Genomic DNA, 19301 nt, shown 5'->3' on the forward strand with positions numbered 1-19301 from the left:
GAGAGCGTCACCTGCGAGATCCATGTCATTAAAATGTAATTAGTTTCCAAATGGTTTTTAACCTTTGAGTCAAGGAAGAAAATATTTGATTTACAAGATGCGGAATTTTTGCAATGAATACAATTGGGTGGTATAGTTATGATTATAGATTGCGTCACTGCATCTCTTTTTCCCACCCAGGTTAAGCAGCATGAATTTAGAAATCGATTTAAGAATGAAATAATCTTCAAATTTGACGCAGAAGATCCATACAAACATTTGGATAAGGTATCACTTTTTTTTTTCTTTTTATCCAAAAAAAAAATGCAATTTTAAAAACTTTCATAGATCAAATAACCTGCATACATTGTTATAGAAAAGAACATTTATATGTTTTACAATTTATCTACATTTATTTTAATATTTTTTTTATTGAATAGAAAAATAGCAGCCATGCAAAATTTAGCAAGTATTTTTTTTTTAATAGGAACAAAATTCTATCTTTATAGAATAGATCCACCACATATTTATATGTGCATGTAGGTCTTTCAAAGACAAGTCCAGCAATACCTTTATCCGTTTCTCTGTTACTGAGACTTCAGCTTTTGAATTGTTATGCAAATGAGGGTGAAGAGCTATGGTAGATCTGAAGCCTTTGTCACTCCAGCTCTATTCCCTGCCCAGCGCAGCCTTCTCCTGCTTGTCAGACTCCTTGTATGCTGTGTGACTTTAGGCAAAGGAGTCAGTCAAGCAGGAGGAGGTGGCGCTGGGTGGGGAATATTGCTGGAGTGACAGGGGCTTCAGATCTACAAACAGCTCTTCAACCTCAATTCAAACGCTGATTTCTCAGTAATGGAGGAACGGACTGGCCGTGTAAAGGTATTGCTGGATTACTCTTTGTAAGAACTACATGCACATATAAATATTTTGGTTGGTCAAATCTTGCTGACAGATTCCCTTTAAAGACAATCATTTGACTGCCAGAAGCCACCACTAGGGGGAGCTTAAGAGGTAACTTCATTCTATTTATACATGGAACTCAGTGATAAAACATAAGGCTGTAAGAAACTAGGCTTTCCCTAGTGGAGAGTGCAACCAGAATATTAACTTTGAACGTCATGCCTATACAGGTTATTTTTAGCTGCATGTCTAACTGTACAGCACACAATTTTGGCACTAAAATGGTATTACAAAATGTAGATTTATTTTAAAGTTAATAAAGTATATTAGTATTAAAAAATGCACACTTTGACACAAATTGACACAACCCATGACTGGTTGGCTGTAGTCAGTCAATTATAGGAGCTTGGGTAAAGCTGCTTGGTATTCTCTCTGTAACCAACACAGTTTGCAAAATTTCAATTTCCACAAACTCTCCGACAAAGCACTTCATTGGAGACCATAATTTTCCCTATATATTCCAACAACATGATATTTTAGTATATACAATAAGCTATCAAATGATCACAGATTCAAGTCTCCTAAGGAAACTAAAATATAAATAAATTAAAAAAATTTACAGTTTTAAATCACCAACCTTTCCAAACTTTAAACTAAAGCTTAAAAAAACATATTTGGTATTTTTTGCCTGAAATAAAAGTACGATATATATCAAAATATAAAATAATTTCGCCCATATGGTAAATGTCATAAAGCAATAAAAAAACAACAACAAACGTAAAACAAGATGGAAAACAAACAGGTGGGAAGAAGGTGTAGTTAAATGATTGGCCGCCATGAAGCACCGAGCGCCTGTACTTGGTTTGAACAGTCATTCTGTTCCCATAGGAATTCCGACCAGTTCTCCATATCAGGGCCCCGTTTTTGAGACAGATGCAGATACATTTTTAATCTGTTTTGCAAAACAAACATACCCAATCAAGTGAATGGGTCAGTTAAAAAAACGTACAGCACTTGGAAACCATCTGTATGTCATCCTAGTGCAATATGTTTTTTTACTGTCTAACGGGTAAGAGTACCTTGGAAATGTATATACTGTTGGTTCCTTATGAGAAAAAAAAGGATGCCGCAACTGATAAAAAAAATGGTCAGTTTTTTCTCATACTTAAAAAAAAACCATCTAAATGATGCCTTAACTATATAATATGTATGGGGGTCTTAAAGGGGTTTTCTGTTTTTCAGTAAAGTTGTATCTCCCAAGCATACTTAGTTGTAAAAAATAAACAAAAATTAAATTTGCCTTAGGCACCCTCACCAAGTCCAACACTGATTCTTCACCCCTATTCCCTGCACCCAATGAGTGAACTCAGCAGCTCTGCTCGTGTTGATGGCATGAGTAGTTGAGCTCAGTGATTGGCTGCAGAGATGCTGATGTGACGTCAGCACTGCGCATTACAACAGACATTGGAGCAGCAGCGAAGACTCATCTCTGGACCTGGGGAGGGAGAATAGGGAGCATTTTTTTGTACAAGTTTTTTTTTACAATGAACTGCAACTGGGGACACGGCTTTTCTGAAAACGGAAAACCCCTTTAAGTTTCCCAAACATATTAGATAGCTTACGGCCAAAGCTAACATCTGTGTTCTCTGAGACCCCCATACATAGGAACATTCAGCTCAGTTGAGTGCTCCTCGGTTCTCTAGGACAGAGCTGCTACCATAGGATTCTCAGCATGCTGGATCATTCTCACCCAACATAAACTCTTTGGTTAGTGATTAGAGGCCTCCTTACATATTAGACATAATGGTTTGGCTGTTCCACCATCAGTACAGGAATATATCACCAAAACCACCATCAGTACAGGAATGCATCACCAGAATCATCATCAGTACATGGATACATCACGAGAACCACTGTAAGTACATTAATACATCACCAGAACCACCATCACTGTTAGAACCTTGCTCTTAGGTTTTTTCCTTTGCTGGTCACATGACCTTGTTGGCCTATTTAATCCTGCTCCGCCCTTCTGGCTTTGCTGGACTTCATTGTATAACTACTTTCTAGCTAGCCTGTGCTCTGTATCTAACTCTGTTAGTTTGCTTGGTCTACGGACCTCTATGTTCTATATATTTTGTTTGTTCGTCTGTCTGCTACTATTTCTGTTAGGAGGTGTCCCATTTTCCTCCCAGTCCTTAGTACTTGTAGGGATTCCTTCCCCACATCTATAGGTCTCCGTACAGACTAGCTTAGGACTTTAGCAGGTCTGATCGCAGGATCAGGTTCCCTGTTACATCGTAGGGATTCAGCTGAGTTCTATCGTAGGGACAGATCTCCTCTCTTTCCTTAGCTCTGGTAGCAGAACATAACAGTAAGTCCAGCCTGCAAATTCTCTAAGGAAAGATTTTTCTGTTCCATCATGGTGTCGGTTCAGGATTTGGCTCATCGCCTGCAGGGACTCTCTCTGGAGGTGGCCGAGCTCTGTCAGCACGTGAGTAACTGTCCTGGAGCACATTTCTTGGAGCCTAAGGTATGTTTGCCGGATTTATTTTTTGGTGAACACCGAGAATTTTTTTCATTTAAAAATGCTTGCTTATTGTATTTTCGTTTGAGACCCAAGTCCTCTGGGGATGAATCCCAGCGCATAGGGTTCATAATGTCACTTTTGCGCAAAGAGCCTCAGGAGTGGGCCTTTTCTTTGCAACCTAGTGATACATGCTTCAGATCAGTGGATAGTTTTTTTTCTGCTTTGGGACTATTATATGATGATCCTGACCGTGTCGCATCAGCTGAGACTGAGTTGAGACGTTTGAAACAGGGATCAGGTAATGTGGAAAAATATTGTACTCATTTCCGTCGTTGGTCTACTCAAACAGGGTGGAACGATTCTGCTCTGAAAAGTCTATTTTTTGCTGGGCTCAATGAAAGGGTTAAAGACCTGCTAATTGCTTATCCTACACCTGAAGATTTGCAACAGGCTATGCAATTAGCTATACGGGTGGATAGGAGACTGCGTGCAAGGGTTAATGAGAGCAAATCCTCTGCTATGTCAGTTTCTGGTTATGAGAATGTGTGTACTAACAGTGGTGAACCGATGGAGATTGGATCGGTGGCACCTCGCTCTCAAAAAAAAGACCGTAGATTTTCTGAAGGCTTGTGTTTCTATTGCGGAAAATCTGGTCATTTGATTAAAGGCTGTGAGCTTCGTATGAAGAAAGAAAAAAAAATGGTCAGTCATGCCCGTATTGCCTGTTTAAATTCCAAGGGTGTATTTTTAGCTGCTTCCACGATTGCTCAGGAAAAATTAATGGAATTTCGGGTGTTTGTTGATTGTGGGTCTACTCTGAGTGTAATTGATGGGGGATTCTTGGAAAGACTCAATTTAAAACCCGAACCTTTATCATCCCCCATTGCTGTGGTTTCTGTGGATGGCTCCCCTTTGAAGAATATTACTCTCAAGGTCTGTGAATTTCCTCTCACTATTAATGGTGTTCACCATGAGAAATTGGATTTGGTAGTTTTGAATAACTTGCCTTCTCCAGTAATATTGGGATTGCCCTGGTTAAAATTTCACAATCCTGTACTGGATTGGTCTACCAGTGAAATTAAATCCTGGAGCCATAAATGTTATGACAAGTGTTGTAACGGGCGTATTGCAGCTTTGGATAGGGGAGAATTGCCTGTTCCTATTCAGGATTTTTGGAGAGTTTTTTCTGAGAAGGAATCGCAGGTTTTGCCTCCCCATAGAGACTATGATTGTTCTATTGAATTTGTCCCTGGAGCGACTCTTCCTAAAAGTCATTTATTTAACCTTACTATTCCTGAGAGGAAGGCTTTGGAGGAATACATACAGACAAGTTTGGCCGCCGGTCACATTAGGCCCTCTAAGTCTCCTGTGGCGGTTGGATTTTTTTTTGTAAAAAAAAAGGACGGCGGTTTACGTCCTTGTCTGGATTTTCGTGAGATTAACAAAATTACTGTACGCAATCCTTACCCACTGCCATTGATTCCTGATCTGTTTAACCAGTTAGTGGGGGCCAAGTGGTTCTCTAAAATTGATCTCCGGGGGGCATACAATCTGTTGCGCATGAAGGAGGGTGACGAATGGAAGACTGCTTTTAACACTCCTGTGGGTCATTTTGAGAATCTGGTTATGCCTTTTGGTCCTACTAATGCTCCTGCATTTTTCCAGAATCTTATTAATGACATCCTTAGACCTTTGATCGGCAAAAATGTGGTTGTGTATTTGGATGACATTTTGATTTATTCGCCGGATCTGGAGTCTCATTGGCGGAGCGTACGTGAGGTATTACAGTTATTAATGGACAATTCGCTTTTTGCTAAGCTGGAGAAATGTGAGTTCGCTGTACAGAGAATTAGTTTTTTGGGTTACATTATCTCCAGCGAAGGTTTTGAGATGGACCCGGTTAAAGTTCAAGCTGTACAGGAATGGCCTAGGCCTATTGGTTTGAAATCGATACAGAGGTTTTTAGGTTTCGCCAAATATTACAGAAAATTCATAAAAATTTTTTCTAGTATTGTCAAACCTCTGACCGATCTCACCAGGAAAGGTGCTGATTCAGTTCAGTGGTCTTCTGAGGCCATTGAAGCTTTTGTGTATCTCAAGGAGAGGTTCACCTCTGCTCCCATCCTTATGCAGCCTGATGTGACTAAGCCGTTTTTGGTTGAGGTTGATGCTTCCTCTGTGGGGGTTGGCGCAGTATTGTCTCAGGATAACGGGGATGGATTACATCCCTGTGCCTTTTTTTCAAAAAAATTTTCGGAGACTGAACTGAATTACGATATTGGTAATCGGGAATTATTGGCTATTAAACTCGCATTTGAACACTGGCGCCACTTCTTGGAAGGTGCGGAATTTCCCGTTCAGGTTCTTACGGATCATAAAAATCTGATATATCTTGATGCTGCCAAGCGTCTGAATGCCCGTCAGGCTAGGTGGGCACTGTTTTTCTCGCGGTTTAATTTCTCCGTTACTTACATCCCTGGTACTAAGAATGTTAAGGCGGATGCCTTGTCTCGCAGTTTTTCTCCCATAGTCGGTGCTGAGAAAGAGGAGAACATTTTACAAGAAGGTGTTGTGATAGCTGCTTTGGACTCCGTTTTGGAAGTTGAGATTCTTAAAGCACAGGAGAATGCCCCATCTAACACTCCTCATGGGAGGTTGTTTGTGCCTGGGACCTTTAGGAGAGATTTGTTTGTTGAGTGTCACGAATCTCGGTTGGCAGGTCATCCCGGAATCTTTGAGACCAAGAGACTGGTGGGTCGCAGTTTTTGGTGGCCTGGATGGCAGAAGGAAGTCATTAAGTGGGTGCGTCAATGTACTATATGTGCTAGATCTAAGTCCTCACATACTCCTGCTGCGGGGTTGCTTTGTCCTTTGGAGGTTCCCAGTTCTCCTTGGACACATTTGGCTATGGACTTTATAACTGACCTTCCCCCCTCTGAGGGTTTTACTGTCATCTGGGTGGTCGTGGACCGTTTTAGCAAGATGTGTCACTTGGTTCCCTTCGTCAAACTGCCCTGCGCTAAAACTCTCGCTAAGGCCTTTGTCAAGGAAATTGTCAGACTTCATGGCGTTCCTACTGACATTGTTTCTGATAGGGGTCCTCAGTTCATGGCTCGTTTTTGGCGTGCCTTTTGTGACAGGTTGGGAGTTCATTTGTCGTTCTCGTCCGGATATCATCCTGAATCTAATGGCCAGACAGAAAGGAAAAACCAGGATGTTGAGCAGTTCTTGCGTTGTTTTGTGGCAGACAATCAAGAGGGGTGGTCTGAGTTTCTGCCACTTGCTGAATTTGCTCTGAACAATCATACATCTTCTTCTGCTGGTTGTTCGCCTTTTTTTTGTTGTTCTGGGAGACATCCGTCGTTTGGGTCGTTCTCCAAGTTGGGATCTGCCGTGCCTGAGGAGGAGAATTTTTCCGGTGATTTGGAGAGAGTTTGGACGGATGTGCGTGGTAATCTTCAGGAGGCCAACAGAAAATCTAAAGACTACTTTGATAGGAAACGACAGGAGGTTTTGTTCGCTGTTGGTGACATGGTTTGGTTGTCCTCTAGGAATCTGCGGTTGAGGATTCCTTCTAAGAAATTGGGTCCCAAGTTTGTAGGGCCCTTTAAGGTGCTTCAGGTTGTCAACCAATCTGCTGTTAGGTTGGAGGTTCCTACCTCCTGGAGAATTAATCCGGTATTTCATGTCTCTCTGTTAAAAAAAGCTGTTGTGTCAGATGGTGACGCCTCTGCCTCTGTTCCTCCGGTGGTGGAGGACGGGGAATATGAAATTTCTCGCATCCTTAACTCTAGACGGTATAGAGGTAGTTTGCAGTATCTTGTGGCCTGGAAAGGTTTCGGACCCGAGGATAACTCTTGGGTGAGGTCAGATGATGTTTCCGCGTCCAGACTTATCAGAGCATTTCACAGGAGATTTCCTGATAAGCCTGGTCCTATGGGATCCGCAGGATCCTCTTAGAAGGGGGGGTACTGTTAGAACCTTGCTCTTAGGTTTTTTCCTTTGCTGGTCACATGACCTTGTTGGCCTATTTAATCCTGCTCTGCCCTTCTGGCTTTGCTGGACTTCATTGTATAACTACTTTCTAGCTAGCCTGTGCTCTGTATCTAACTCTGTTAGTTTGCTTGGTCTATGGACCTCTATGTTCTATATATTTTGTTTGTTCGTCTGTCTGCTACTATTTCTGTTAGGAGGTGTCCCATTTTCCTCCCAGTCCTTAGTACTTGTAGGGATTCCTTCCCCACATCTATAGGTCTCCGTACAGACTAGCTTAGGACTTTAGCAGGTCTGATCGCAGGATCAGGTTCCCTGTTACATCATAGGGATTCAGCTGAGTTCTCTCGTAGGGACAGATCTCCTCTCTTTCCTTAGCTCTGGTAGCAGAACATAACAATCACTACATATGTACAGGTACACATATGTACATCTTAGAAGAGTTGGTATTTTATATACATAGCAAAATTAATAGTAGTTAGTGAATGGCACTCAGCAATACCTTTGGTAGAAAGTAAGTTGTCTCCAGTGATCATATATCTACATATTGCAAACTATAGCACTATAATAACATTTTCTGAGTCTAATACATATATTTCAAAACTGATAACAGTCAGTGAATGACACTTAGCAAAATGTCTGGAGTATCAAGCAAAAAACAAGTTGCCTCCAATATCATATATTTAAATATTGCGTGCTATAGTACTATGACAATTTTATGAACCCAATATGCATAGCGAAACTGATAGCTGGTAAGTGACTGACACTCGGGTATACACCTGGCACATGCCCATGGAAGGAACACATTGCACTCCATGGGGTCATTATTTTACTGCAAGGTGTCTATATGATTATACTCCAGGCGGGTGTTATTTTACGACAAGTTACTATGTGATTATATCCCAAGGTGGATGTTATTTAATGATTTTACTCTGGTGGTAGTGGTGGGGCCTTATTTAACCCCCTTAGCGACATATTACGTACATATTTGGTATTGCTACATCCATAAAAGTCTGATTTATCAAAATATAAAATTAATTAACCCTATTGGTAAATGGCGTAATGAGAAAAAAAAACATGCCAGAATTGCGTTTTTTTAGCTACCTCACCATCGGAAAAAAATGCATTAAGTGTGTCACACATCTATATCTACGGAAAAATAAAAAAGTCATGACTCTTGCAAGAAGGGGAGGAAAAAAACGTGGGCGCAAAACCAGAAAATCATAAAAATGGAAAATGTCAGAAAGGGGTTAATGATTATACTCTGAGGGAGGGGGGACATTATTCTATGATTATACTCCAGGGGTGGGGACGTTATTCTATCATTATACTCCAGGGGTGGGGTCGTTTTTCTATTATTATACTCCAAGGGTGGAGGGTGTTATTATATGATTATACTCCAGTGGGGTGGGGGGTTATTCTATTATTACACTCCATGGGGGGGGCGTTATTCTAAAATTATACTCCAGCGAAGGGGGGGCATTATTCTATGTTTATACTCCAGTGTGGGGGGGCGCTATTCTGTGATTATACTCTAATGTGAGGGGGGTGTCATTCTGTGATTATACTCCACAGGGGGAGGGTTACTTTATTAATATTCTCCTTCGGGGGGACATTAATCTATGATTATACTCCAGTGAGGGGGGGCATTATTTTCTGAAAGGGCACGTTATTCTATGATTATTATCTGGGAAAGGGAGCTTATATTATGATAATATGAAAAGGGAATAATTTAAATAAGGGGTCGTCATTTTACAACAATGGGTGCATGTGATTATAATATTATGTGGCTCCTATGTAGGTGATTCATACCCACAACACCCATTGCAGTAAATTGATGACCACCAACTCCAGGAACATAATATACACCCCTTGCAATAAAATGCCCCTATCACCCCCTTTCATGTATATGCAGTAATTTCCCCCTTTAGTTATAACTGCACTTATATTCATGTTACCTGGAGAATAATGTAGCCTCCTCACATCTCTTCCCCATGCTCCTGCTCAGTGACCTTACACAGACTATCCAGCAGTTCTACTAGAACAGCTGATGTCCTGGGATCTGTCTATTCTGCGTTACTTACGACTGTCACAGGCTTAGAAGCTGAATCTGTAGCTGGATGGCTGGGGCTAATTTTCCCGTCCCCTTGTTCCTCTCCAGCAGACTAAGGCAGAGAATAACCACGCAGCGAGGGGAGCAGGAGCTCCAGGTCAAGCCTCTAGCGCCTCTCTAGAAGACATAGATGCCAAAACCAAGAAATCTTCCACCTTACCAACTCTCTGCTCTTTGGAACACCCAGAAGATGTAAGAATGCCCAATATCCACACCGTGGGTTTGGCATCACCTATGAAGAGATAACAAAATTACTGGCGTAACTGCCAATACAATGAATCTCAGAATTAGGCAAACCGGCATGGGCAGCTTTCAATCCTAAAGGAGTGGGTACCAAATTTGTTGGGGGGGGGAACCCAAGGACAACAAGCACTTACTAAGAAGGGACTGAAATTGAAATCTCGTAAGTGGAGAACCATCCTCGTGAGAAAAAAAGGAATCACCGAGGCGCTGGAAAGAAATGTAATTATAATACTTCTTGCCATCCCTGGTCCGATTTGTCCAGGACAAATAGGGCCAGGGATGGCAAGAAGAGGAACCCAGGAACCAATACCAGATAGGTAAGTTTTTGATTTCCAGATGCGGATACGTAGACCTCCTTCACAGGGAGTGACATCATCGTGGTGAAGGCCAGGGCCAGCGCCAGGTTTTTGTGGGCCCCTTTAACACATACCACGATTCATGGTGCACAGATATGATGGAGAAATATAGGTATACAACACAGGGACCCAGCCTGCCCCCTCATCCTTCACATATGCAGACATGCACGCATATACAGTCATGGCCAAAAGTTTTGAGAATGACACCAAAATTATATTTTCACATAATCTGCTGGCCTCTGGTTTTTATTAGTGTTTGTCTGATGTTTATATCACATACAGAAATATAATTGCAATCATATTATGAGTACCAATAGGTTATATTGACAGTTAGAATGAGTTAATGCAGCAAGTCAATATTTGCAGTGTTGCCCCTTCTTCTTCAAGACCTCTGTAATTCTCCCTGGCATGCTCTCAATCAACTTTTGGACCAAATCCTGACTGATAGCAGTCCATTCTTGCATAATCAATGCTTGCATTTTGCCAGAATTTGTTGGTTTTTGTTTGTCCACCCGTCTCTTGATGATTGACCACAAGTTCTCAATGGGATTAAGATCTGGGGAGTTTCCAGGCCATGGACCCAAAATCTCTATGTTTTGTTCCATGAGCCATTTAGTTATCACCTTTGCTTTATGGCAAGGTGCTCCATCATGCTGGAAAAGGCATTGTTGGGCGCCAAACTGCTCTTGGACGGTTGGGAGAAGTTGCTCTTGGAGGACATTCTGGTACCATTCTTTATTCATGGCTGTGTTTTTAGGCAAGACTGTGAGTGAGCCGATTCCCTTGGCTGAGAAGCAACCCCACACATGAATGGTTTCAGGATGCTTTACAGTTGGCATGAGACAAGACTGGTGGTAGCGCTCACCTCTTCTTCTCCGAATAAGCTGTTTTCCAGATGTCCCAAACAATCGAAAAGGGGATTCATCAGAGAAAATGACTTTGCCCCAGTCCTCAGCAGTCCACTCCCTGTAACTTTTGCAGAATATCAGTCAGTCCCTGATGTTTTTTCTGGAGAGAAGTGGCTTCTTTGCTACCCTCCTTGAAACCAGCCCTTGCTCAAAGAGTCTCCGCCTCACAGTGCGTGCAGAAGCACTCACACCAGCCTGCTGCCATTCCTGAGCAAGCTCGGCACTGCTGGTAGTCCGATCCCGCAGCTGAAACAGTTTTAAGATACGGTCCTGGCGCTTGCTGGTCTTTCTTGGGCGCCCTGGAGCCTTTTTGACAACAATGGAAGCTCTCTCCTTGAAGTTCTTGATGATGCGATAGATTGTTGACTGAGGTGCAATCTTTGTAGCTGCGATACTCTTCCCTGTTAGGCCATTTTTGTGCAGTGCAATGATGGCTGCACGTGTTTCTTTAGAGATAACCATGGTTAACTGAAGAGAAACAATGATACCAAGAACCAGCCTCCTTTTAAAGTGTCCAGTGATGTCATTCTTACTTAATCATGACTGATTGATCGCCAGCCCTGTCCTCATCAACACCCACACCTGTGTTAATGGATCAATCACTAAAACGATGTTAGCTGCTCCTTATAAGGTAGGACTGCAATGATGTTGAAATGTGTTTTGGGGGTTAAAGTTCATTTTCTGGGCAAATATTGACTTTGCAAGTACAGTAATTGCTGTTAAGCTGGTCACTCTTTGACATTCAGGAGTATATGCAAATTGGCATTACAAAAAATGAAGCAGTAAACTTTGGAAAAATTACTATTTGTCTCATTCTGAATACTTTTGACCATGACTGTACAGTACGCAGACATGCACACGCACACGGTACGCAGACATGCACACACACATGGTACGCAGACAGGCACACACACATGGTATGCAGACATGCACACACACGGTACGTAGACATGCACACACACATGGTACGCAGACATGCACACACACAGACACATTAGAAATATTTTTAATATGGGGATTGGGGAAGCTGGTAACAAGCCTTGCTTACCTGCCACCCGTCTGTCTCCCATCCAGCTCCTCTGGCATGTGGCTGTGCAGGGTCGCCGGTGTGTGTTTGATGGCCGTCACTTTCACAGTCACAGACATGGCCCTGGAGCCGGGCCACTCCCACAGCATCTGTGCAAGACCGCTGGTACTAGCAAACTGAGAGAAATGTGGCCTCTACTTCAGTCTTTGATGGCCTAGTGGATGACTAAATCCTTAGTAATATCGGGTCCAGCAGAGGAGGCAGAAATAAAACGCCAAACCAGATAGACAGTTCTTGGCAACCATTCCTGAAACGCCCATGCTGTGAAGGTGGAGTAAATACTCGTTAATGACGAATGGCATCAGATGACACTACTGACCTATTGCCCACAAAGTTGCACCACTCTCTCCACGCCTTTCCGTCAGAATGCCATGTCAATGGGGCCACCGAAGATATCACTAGAGTCATTAATTGTTCTACATCGCTTCCTACCACTTCCCACATGAGGGATGGACATACAGTTATATGAAAAAGTTTGGGCACCCCTATTAATCTTAAGCTTAATGTTTTATAAAAATTGGTGTTTTTGCAACAGCTGTTTCAGTTTGATATATGTAATAACTGTTGGACACAGTAATGTTTCTGCCTTAAAATGAGGTTTATTGTACTAACAGAAAATGTGCAATCTGCATTCAAACAAAATTTGACAGGTGCATAAGTATGGGCACCCTTAGCATTTTCTTGTTTTAAATACTCCTACCCACTTTTTACTGACTTACTAAAGCACTTTTTTTGGTTTTGTAACCTCATTGAGCTTTGAACTTCATAGCCAGGTGTATGCAATCATGAGGAAAGCTACTTGCAGCTCTAATTGCTGCAAAAGGAGGCTCTACAAAGTACTGACTTTAGGGGGAAGAATAGTTATGCACACTGAAGTTTTCAGCTATTTTGTCCTATTTGTTGTTTGCTTCACAATAAAAAGAAAACCAAATGTTCACAGCTGTAGGCATGTTCTTTACATGAACTGATGCAAACCCTCAAAAATAAACAGTGAAATTCCAGGTTGTGAGGTAGCAAAACAGGAAAAATGTCAAGGGGGGGGGGGGGGTGAATACTTTCTCAAGTCACTTTAGAGGCTATAGAAAGCAAATGGTGCCAATTTTTTATGAAACCCAATTACAAAAAAGAGTTTTAGTCCCAATTACGTGCATTTAAATATAAAGCAAAAATTTGCACAAAAGGTGGACAACCCCTTTAATTTGTGGGACAATACATTTACTCGTGTTTAGTCTCATAATGATTGAAAAAAAAAATATTTTAAAGTGTACACTTATTCTTTTATTGGTTTTTGATCTACCTGGCGTTTTACTTGTCTAGTACTGGTATGCTCTACAATAATACTATAATAAAAGTCTTTGACAAGTTCAAAGGTGTTTTTTTTACTTTTCTGTGTGCTGGTATTTCAGAGATAGTAGCCTAAAAATCTGAAGAGGGAGACATCAAAAATTTATAAAATGTAGTGTGTCAAATGTGACAAATGTTAGCACATTTTCTTTGCCTAAAGAAAAAAAAGAAAGAGTGAAGCACGTACAGAATCTAACATTAGATATCAAACTATTTTCTGGCTACTAGACAAAACCATATTCTGTATAGTCTTGGAAGAAGTGAGATATGAATTACTACCACTCATCCGGAACATGTCGATGAAATTCCCAGCCACCGTTTGACAGTGTTGTAACTGTTAGTGTTAAGTAGGACTTCGGCAATCCAAGCAATGAATCATCCCCTGTAAATACAGTACAAGCACTTTCCGAGACGTAGTCAAGTGTAACAGCAGATAATTCACACTTCTTGGAAACAAACTGTCACAACTGAGATGCGGCTTCTATTGACTGAGTGACTATATATTTTTTTGTAGACCCACAGAAATATTTCAAGGTTGGAAGATGAGATGAGAAAACTGCAGGACACAGCAGACCTTTTTGAAGTCGGCATACCAGAATATAAACAACTACGTCAGTGCCGGGCTGCCAGTATCTTACTGAAGTCTGTATGGGATATGGTAATATTTGTACGGGTAAGGTGAAACTAATGAATAAAAAATAAAAAAAAAATAAAACTGAATCCCAAAAATTCTAGTTTTATGTTTAGAATTTAAGGAGGATCTATCACTAGTTCAAAAGTGCCCAGGTTTTGCTCTAATTTTATTCCTGCCGCTTCCCTGAGTAATCCGCTTTTTTCTTTTTTCAAATCCGCCATACAGTTTCAGAAATATGGGCCTTTTTAATGATTCTTATGGTCTTGTCAAGGGGGCGTGGCTTACATGGTTCCCTGGAGGCATGTATATTGGCTGCTCTGCATAATTATTCTGTGAGCCACGCCCCTTGAAAAATACCATAAAAATTAGCACTAAATAAAAAGTCCCATATCTCTGGAACCGTATGGTGAATTTGAAAAATGATAAAAGTGGATTACTCAGGGGCAGCATGAAGATTGGGCAAGTGTATGGATCTGAGTGACTTTATAAAACATCATATTGTGATGGCTTAATGGCTGGCTTTCAGCATCTCCAAAGTAATAGGTCTTTTGGAACATTCCAGGTAAGCAGTGGTTAGTACCTTCCAAAAATGGTCCAAAACAAGGACAACTAGTAAAGTAGTGATGGATCATGGATGCTCAAGACGCACTGATGTGTGTGCAGTGAAGGCAAGCTGCCTGCTCGGGTCCCACAGAAGAGATCGAAAAAGTTAATGCTGGCTATAATGGAAAGGTGTCAGAACTCAAAGTGCATTGAAGCTTGCCACATATGAGGCTGAATATTACCACCATACAGTAATGAAATGGTGGTAGATATCAGTTCTACACAGTAGATCTGGAGACCATGTAAGCAAATATAATCAAATTAAATCCTAGTTAAATCTTGTGAATCACAGATGATGTTTTCGCCAAGGGATGTTGTTCACCCTTCTTTACGTCTTCATCCAAGCAAGACAACATCACCATGATCACGTCACCTTCCTATGATTTGTCGTATCTGGATCTGTCTTAAAAATAAGATTAAAAATTGCAGTAAACGGGTCATTTTGGATTGCCCTGGAATTATGATATCCCTGAATGACTTGTTCCAGTAGAACATGGACGGCTTGAAGTGTACATATACTTGCAAATGTTTTTTTATTTTTACATATTGTATTCTATTAAGCATCCAGCAGATTGTTGGTTGTGGATCTCTCAAGACTATGGTCCAAAATGCTCACTTCAGCAAGCAGAAGTTCTTAGCTACTGCATAAGCCCATGCACACAGTAGTGTCCAACTCAATAGAAATTCTATGAGCCTGTACACAACGCTCTGTGCCAATGCTCATGTAGGAGCTGACCGCTTCTGCTCTCCTTCAATGGAAGTCTTCAAACAGAGGCTGGACAGACATCTGTCTGAGATGATTTAGTGAATCCTGCTTTGAGCAGACCAGATGACCCTGGAGGTCCCCTCTAACTCTACCATTCTATGATTCTATGAAGTGAGTGCTCCGCAGCTGTGTTTTGAGTGATCGGTGGGGGTCTCAGGACCTGAACCCCCTCTAATCTGCAAAACATTTCAATAGTAATGAAACTTTTTTTTAATGCTATCATTCAGGCATTGCAAAGTTTTGAATTTTTTAATATACTTTATTACATGATTTCGCCTTTTTCTCTCCCAAACACCAAGGTGCATCGAAATATCCAGTTGAAGTTCCTTTAGAAGCTCCACTCAACTGCTGCTCAGGCAGATCTGTACATTATATTGTTATTCTAACAGTGTGGGTAAAGGACTTTACCTCTCTGCTTTACAATCCCTGCTCTCAGATAGGGAAATTCCCATTATTTTAATGCAGTGTATGAAAATTGCTGAGCAGCAGTTGAAAGCAGATTCTAAAGGAGCATAAACTGAGCATTGGAAAAGCATTGCAACATAGTGTTTGGAAGAGAGTAAAGTAATATAAGGTAATAAAGTATTGTATACTAAGAAAAACATTGTGGGATCTGTTTCCTCTAGTTATATAGCTAAAACACAGTGAAATAAATGCTCAATAGAACTATCAGACTATGTATGGGGTTGCAAAAGTTTATATACCCTATTAAAAAAATGACATTTTAAAAATCAATTTGTAATGCACTTAGGGTATATTCAGATAACTGTATTTTCGATATGAGTACTGTTCGCGAAGAAAACTGACCTTACATGGACAGCATTTGGACCAATGTTATTCAATTGGGTTGTTTGAATGACCGTTTTTTCACACAGAACTAATGTCCATGGGAAAAAAGGCACCATGCACTATTATTTTACGTATTTCGGATGAGACTCAGCTATTCAAGTCTTTGGGTGCGTTAAAGAAAATCGGATCCCATACAGATTATCCATATAACATTCTGATTATTCACATAGGAAACTGTGTTTGGTCTTGTAAATTTTATTAACTGCTGATGTGTAAAAACAGATGACAACAGATGAAAAATCATGTGGATTTTCTGGCTGATAATCAGGCGATTTTTATACGGTTGTGTGAACTTAGCCTTAGTAATATACAATTCTTTTCTGTTGTGCGTGTCCCACAATCGGGTCACTTAATTTTCTGATGTTTTATGATCTTCAATTAATAAACTACATAGAAATAGTTGCTGCTGAGATTCTACTAAATTAGTTGACATCAACATGCTCTGGCCAATTACACACTGACGTTGATAAGTTTAGCTATTTGCTTTTCATTATTGCTATAATTGCATAGTCATTACCTTGGTGTGAAATTGCACTGCTAGCAAGATTTTAGATGTAATTCGAAGTTAACATGAGGAGCGGCCAAAAAAGGCCACAAAATCGATATAAGTGTAGCACCCTGAGGATTCGGCTGCTACAGGGGTATTGCACCTCAACCCAGAGGTGTGGTATTCCACTCCCGGGTAAGGATGGAGTATGGAACTGAGCTAGTAGGCTGCATGCACTACATACATCCCATTTCCGGGGGACAGAACTACGGTACTCCCACCAGATATATGTGCAGGTACGACAGTGTCTGTCCCTGGCTGGAGTGGGAGGGGGGTGGAACATCCCAGTGGTGTAGGGGCAGATAGGGGGAGCAGCCTGGGTAAAGCTAGGAGCTCATTGGGTGCTGGTCACCTGAGCTCACACATAGAGGGAGTATATAAGGTGGGCACCATCTTAGATCAGGGTCAGTCAGTCAGCCTGTGAGTCAGTCAGACAGTCTGTCTGAGAGCCTGAGAAGCAGAGCGGAGGAGAAGGAAGAGGGACCCAGAGGCGCAGGACGAGAGGGGACCCCAAGATCCCAGAATAAGGACAAAAGGGTGAAGGGTCGGCAAAAGGGTACCGGATCCCAAGCTGGCAGAGGCTACAGCACACCTTAGCCAGGAACCGGAGGTCGTGGGCAGGATCTGCCACGACCCTCACCAAATCCACCAGGAAGGCACACCACGAGTAGGGCCAGGGAAGCCAGAGAAGGTTCAACCACTAAGAGGCCCGAGGGAGCTGGACAGAGGTGGATCCCTGGTGGGAACGGCCAGAAGAAGAGAGAGTCAGAAAGGAGCTCAGGACCATACTCAAGAATTGCCCGGGAGTTGGCCGAGTCCAGGACCTGGTGGACGCAGCACGGCTTGGGTGGTCACTGATCTGCAGAGTGACCCGAGCAACACCAGTGAGTAAAAACCCTGAACTGCATTTCATGCCTCTGAGTCTCCTTGCTGCACCTTCACAACCACCATCCTCCACGGCTGACCCCCTGAGGCTATACCCCTCCCGTTGGGGGTTATACTACCACAGCTGCACACACACCACCAGCCTCAGCGGACCATCCTGCAGCGGCGGCCTTTTGACCGCAAATCAACGGGTGGCGTAGTCGACACAGAAACAACAACTACCAGGACTGCCGCACACTGAGTTTGACACCCTGGGCACGGACCGGGTCACAGCCACTCGGAGACTACAACCCCCATCTGATCCGGCTCCGGGTATCCCTAACAACATGGCCCAGGGGGCGCGTCATAAGCAGTTCTGGTTAAACTCAGATTATAGGAAAACAATCCATATCTTGTAGAATCAAACATGGATAATTTCTGTATGTAATAGCCATTTATAATTACTATAGATACAAATGATTTACAGTTCATTACATGGGTGTACAAAATTCTGCTTACTTATTATATCTAGCATCAAAGCATGAATTCTTCTAGGTACACTTGTACTTGCACACAGTTTTTAAAGGAAATAGGCAGGGTGGTTGTTCCAAACATCTTGGAGACCTAACCACAGATCTTCTGTTGATATCTCTTGTGCAAATCCCCCTGTCTCTTCATGTAATCCCAGACAGACTCGATGATCTTGAGATCAGGGCTCCGTGAGAACCATATCATCACTTCTAGGACTCCTTGTTCTTCTTTACGGTGAAGATAGTTCTTAATGGAATTGGCTGTATGTTTTGGGTTCTTGTCCTGCTAGAAAATAAATATAGAGCCACTCAGATGCCTCCCTGATGGTATTACATGATGGATAAGTATCTGCCTGTATGTCTCAGATATGGCACTAAGAAGTAGGCAACATTAATGACGGTACTCACAGTGGTCGGCCATGGAAACATTACAGCAGATGAAAGACACATCATGTTTACTTCCCTTTGAGGATGTCCAGCAGTGCCATCAACTCAGAACTGACAGCAACTGATGGGACTCAGCTACATGTGTCTACTATTCAGGCTAGTCTGGCCAAAGTGGTCTTCATGGAAGAACTGCGGCCAAAATCCATACTGACATGGAAACAAGGACAAGCAACTCAACTATGCATGTAAACATAGGAAATGGGATGCAGAAAAATGGCAGCAGGTGTTATGTACTGATAAGTTGTAGAGCGGTACAATAATGAGTGTATGCAGGAACAGTGAAGCATGGTGGAGGGTCTTTGCAAGTTTGGAGATGCACTTCAGCAAATGGAGTTGTGGGATTTGGTCAGAATTAATGGTGTCCTCAATGCTGAGAAATACAGACAGATACTTATCCATCGTGCAATACCATCAGGACAAGAACCCCAAACATACAGTCAAGGTCATTAAGAACTGTGTTCAGCATAAAGGAGAACAAAGAGCTCTGCTGCTGGCTTCTTACTATTCAGCTAAGCAGACATCAGACCGGACATTGCGCTCATCGCACAGGGCACTAGGGGAGATTGTGCATGGTCGGGGACCGTGCAAGGGAGACAATGAGGGACACAGCA

At 42.0% G+C, this 19301-nt stretch overlaps 1 protein-coding gene across 1 annotated transcript in view; it reads left to right on the forward strand.

The window, feature by feature from the left end:
• The window catches only part of LOC141161707 (dynein axonemal heavy chain 11-like), a 1128345-nt gene that overhangs the window by 29547 nt on the left and 1079497 nt on the right, over positions 1-19301 (forward strand). Inside the window, exons 9-10 of the mRNA XM_073646926.1 lie at positions 181-267; positions 13965-14123. Coding sequence (XP_073503027.1) covers positions 181-267; positions 13965-14123 — 246 coding nt within the window. The remainder of the gene's footprint in view (positions 1-180; positions 268-13964; positions 14124-19301) is intronic.

Source organism: Phyllobates terribilis, unplaced genomic scaffold (assembly GCF_046119375.1).
Source record: "Phyllobates terribilis strain yellow unplaced genomic scaffold, ASM4611937v1 Scaffold_9__5_contigs__length_417890890, whole genome shotgun sequence".
Lineage (NCBI taxonomy): Eukaryota > Metazoa > Chordata > Amphibia > Anura > Dendrobatidae > Phyllobates > Phyllobates terribilis.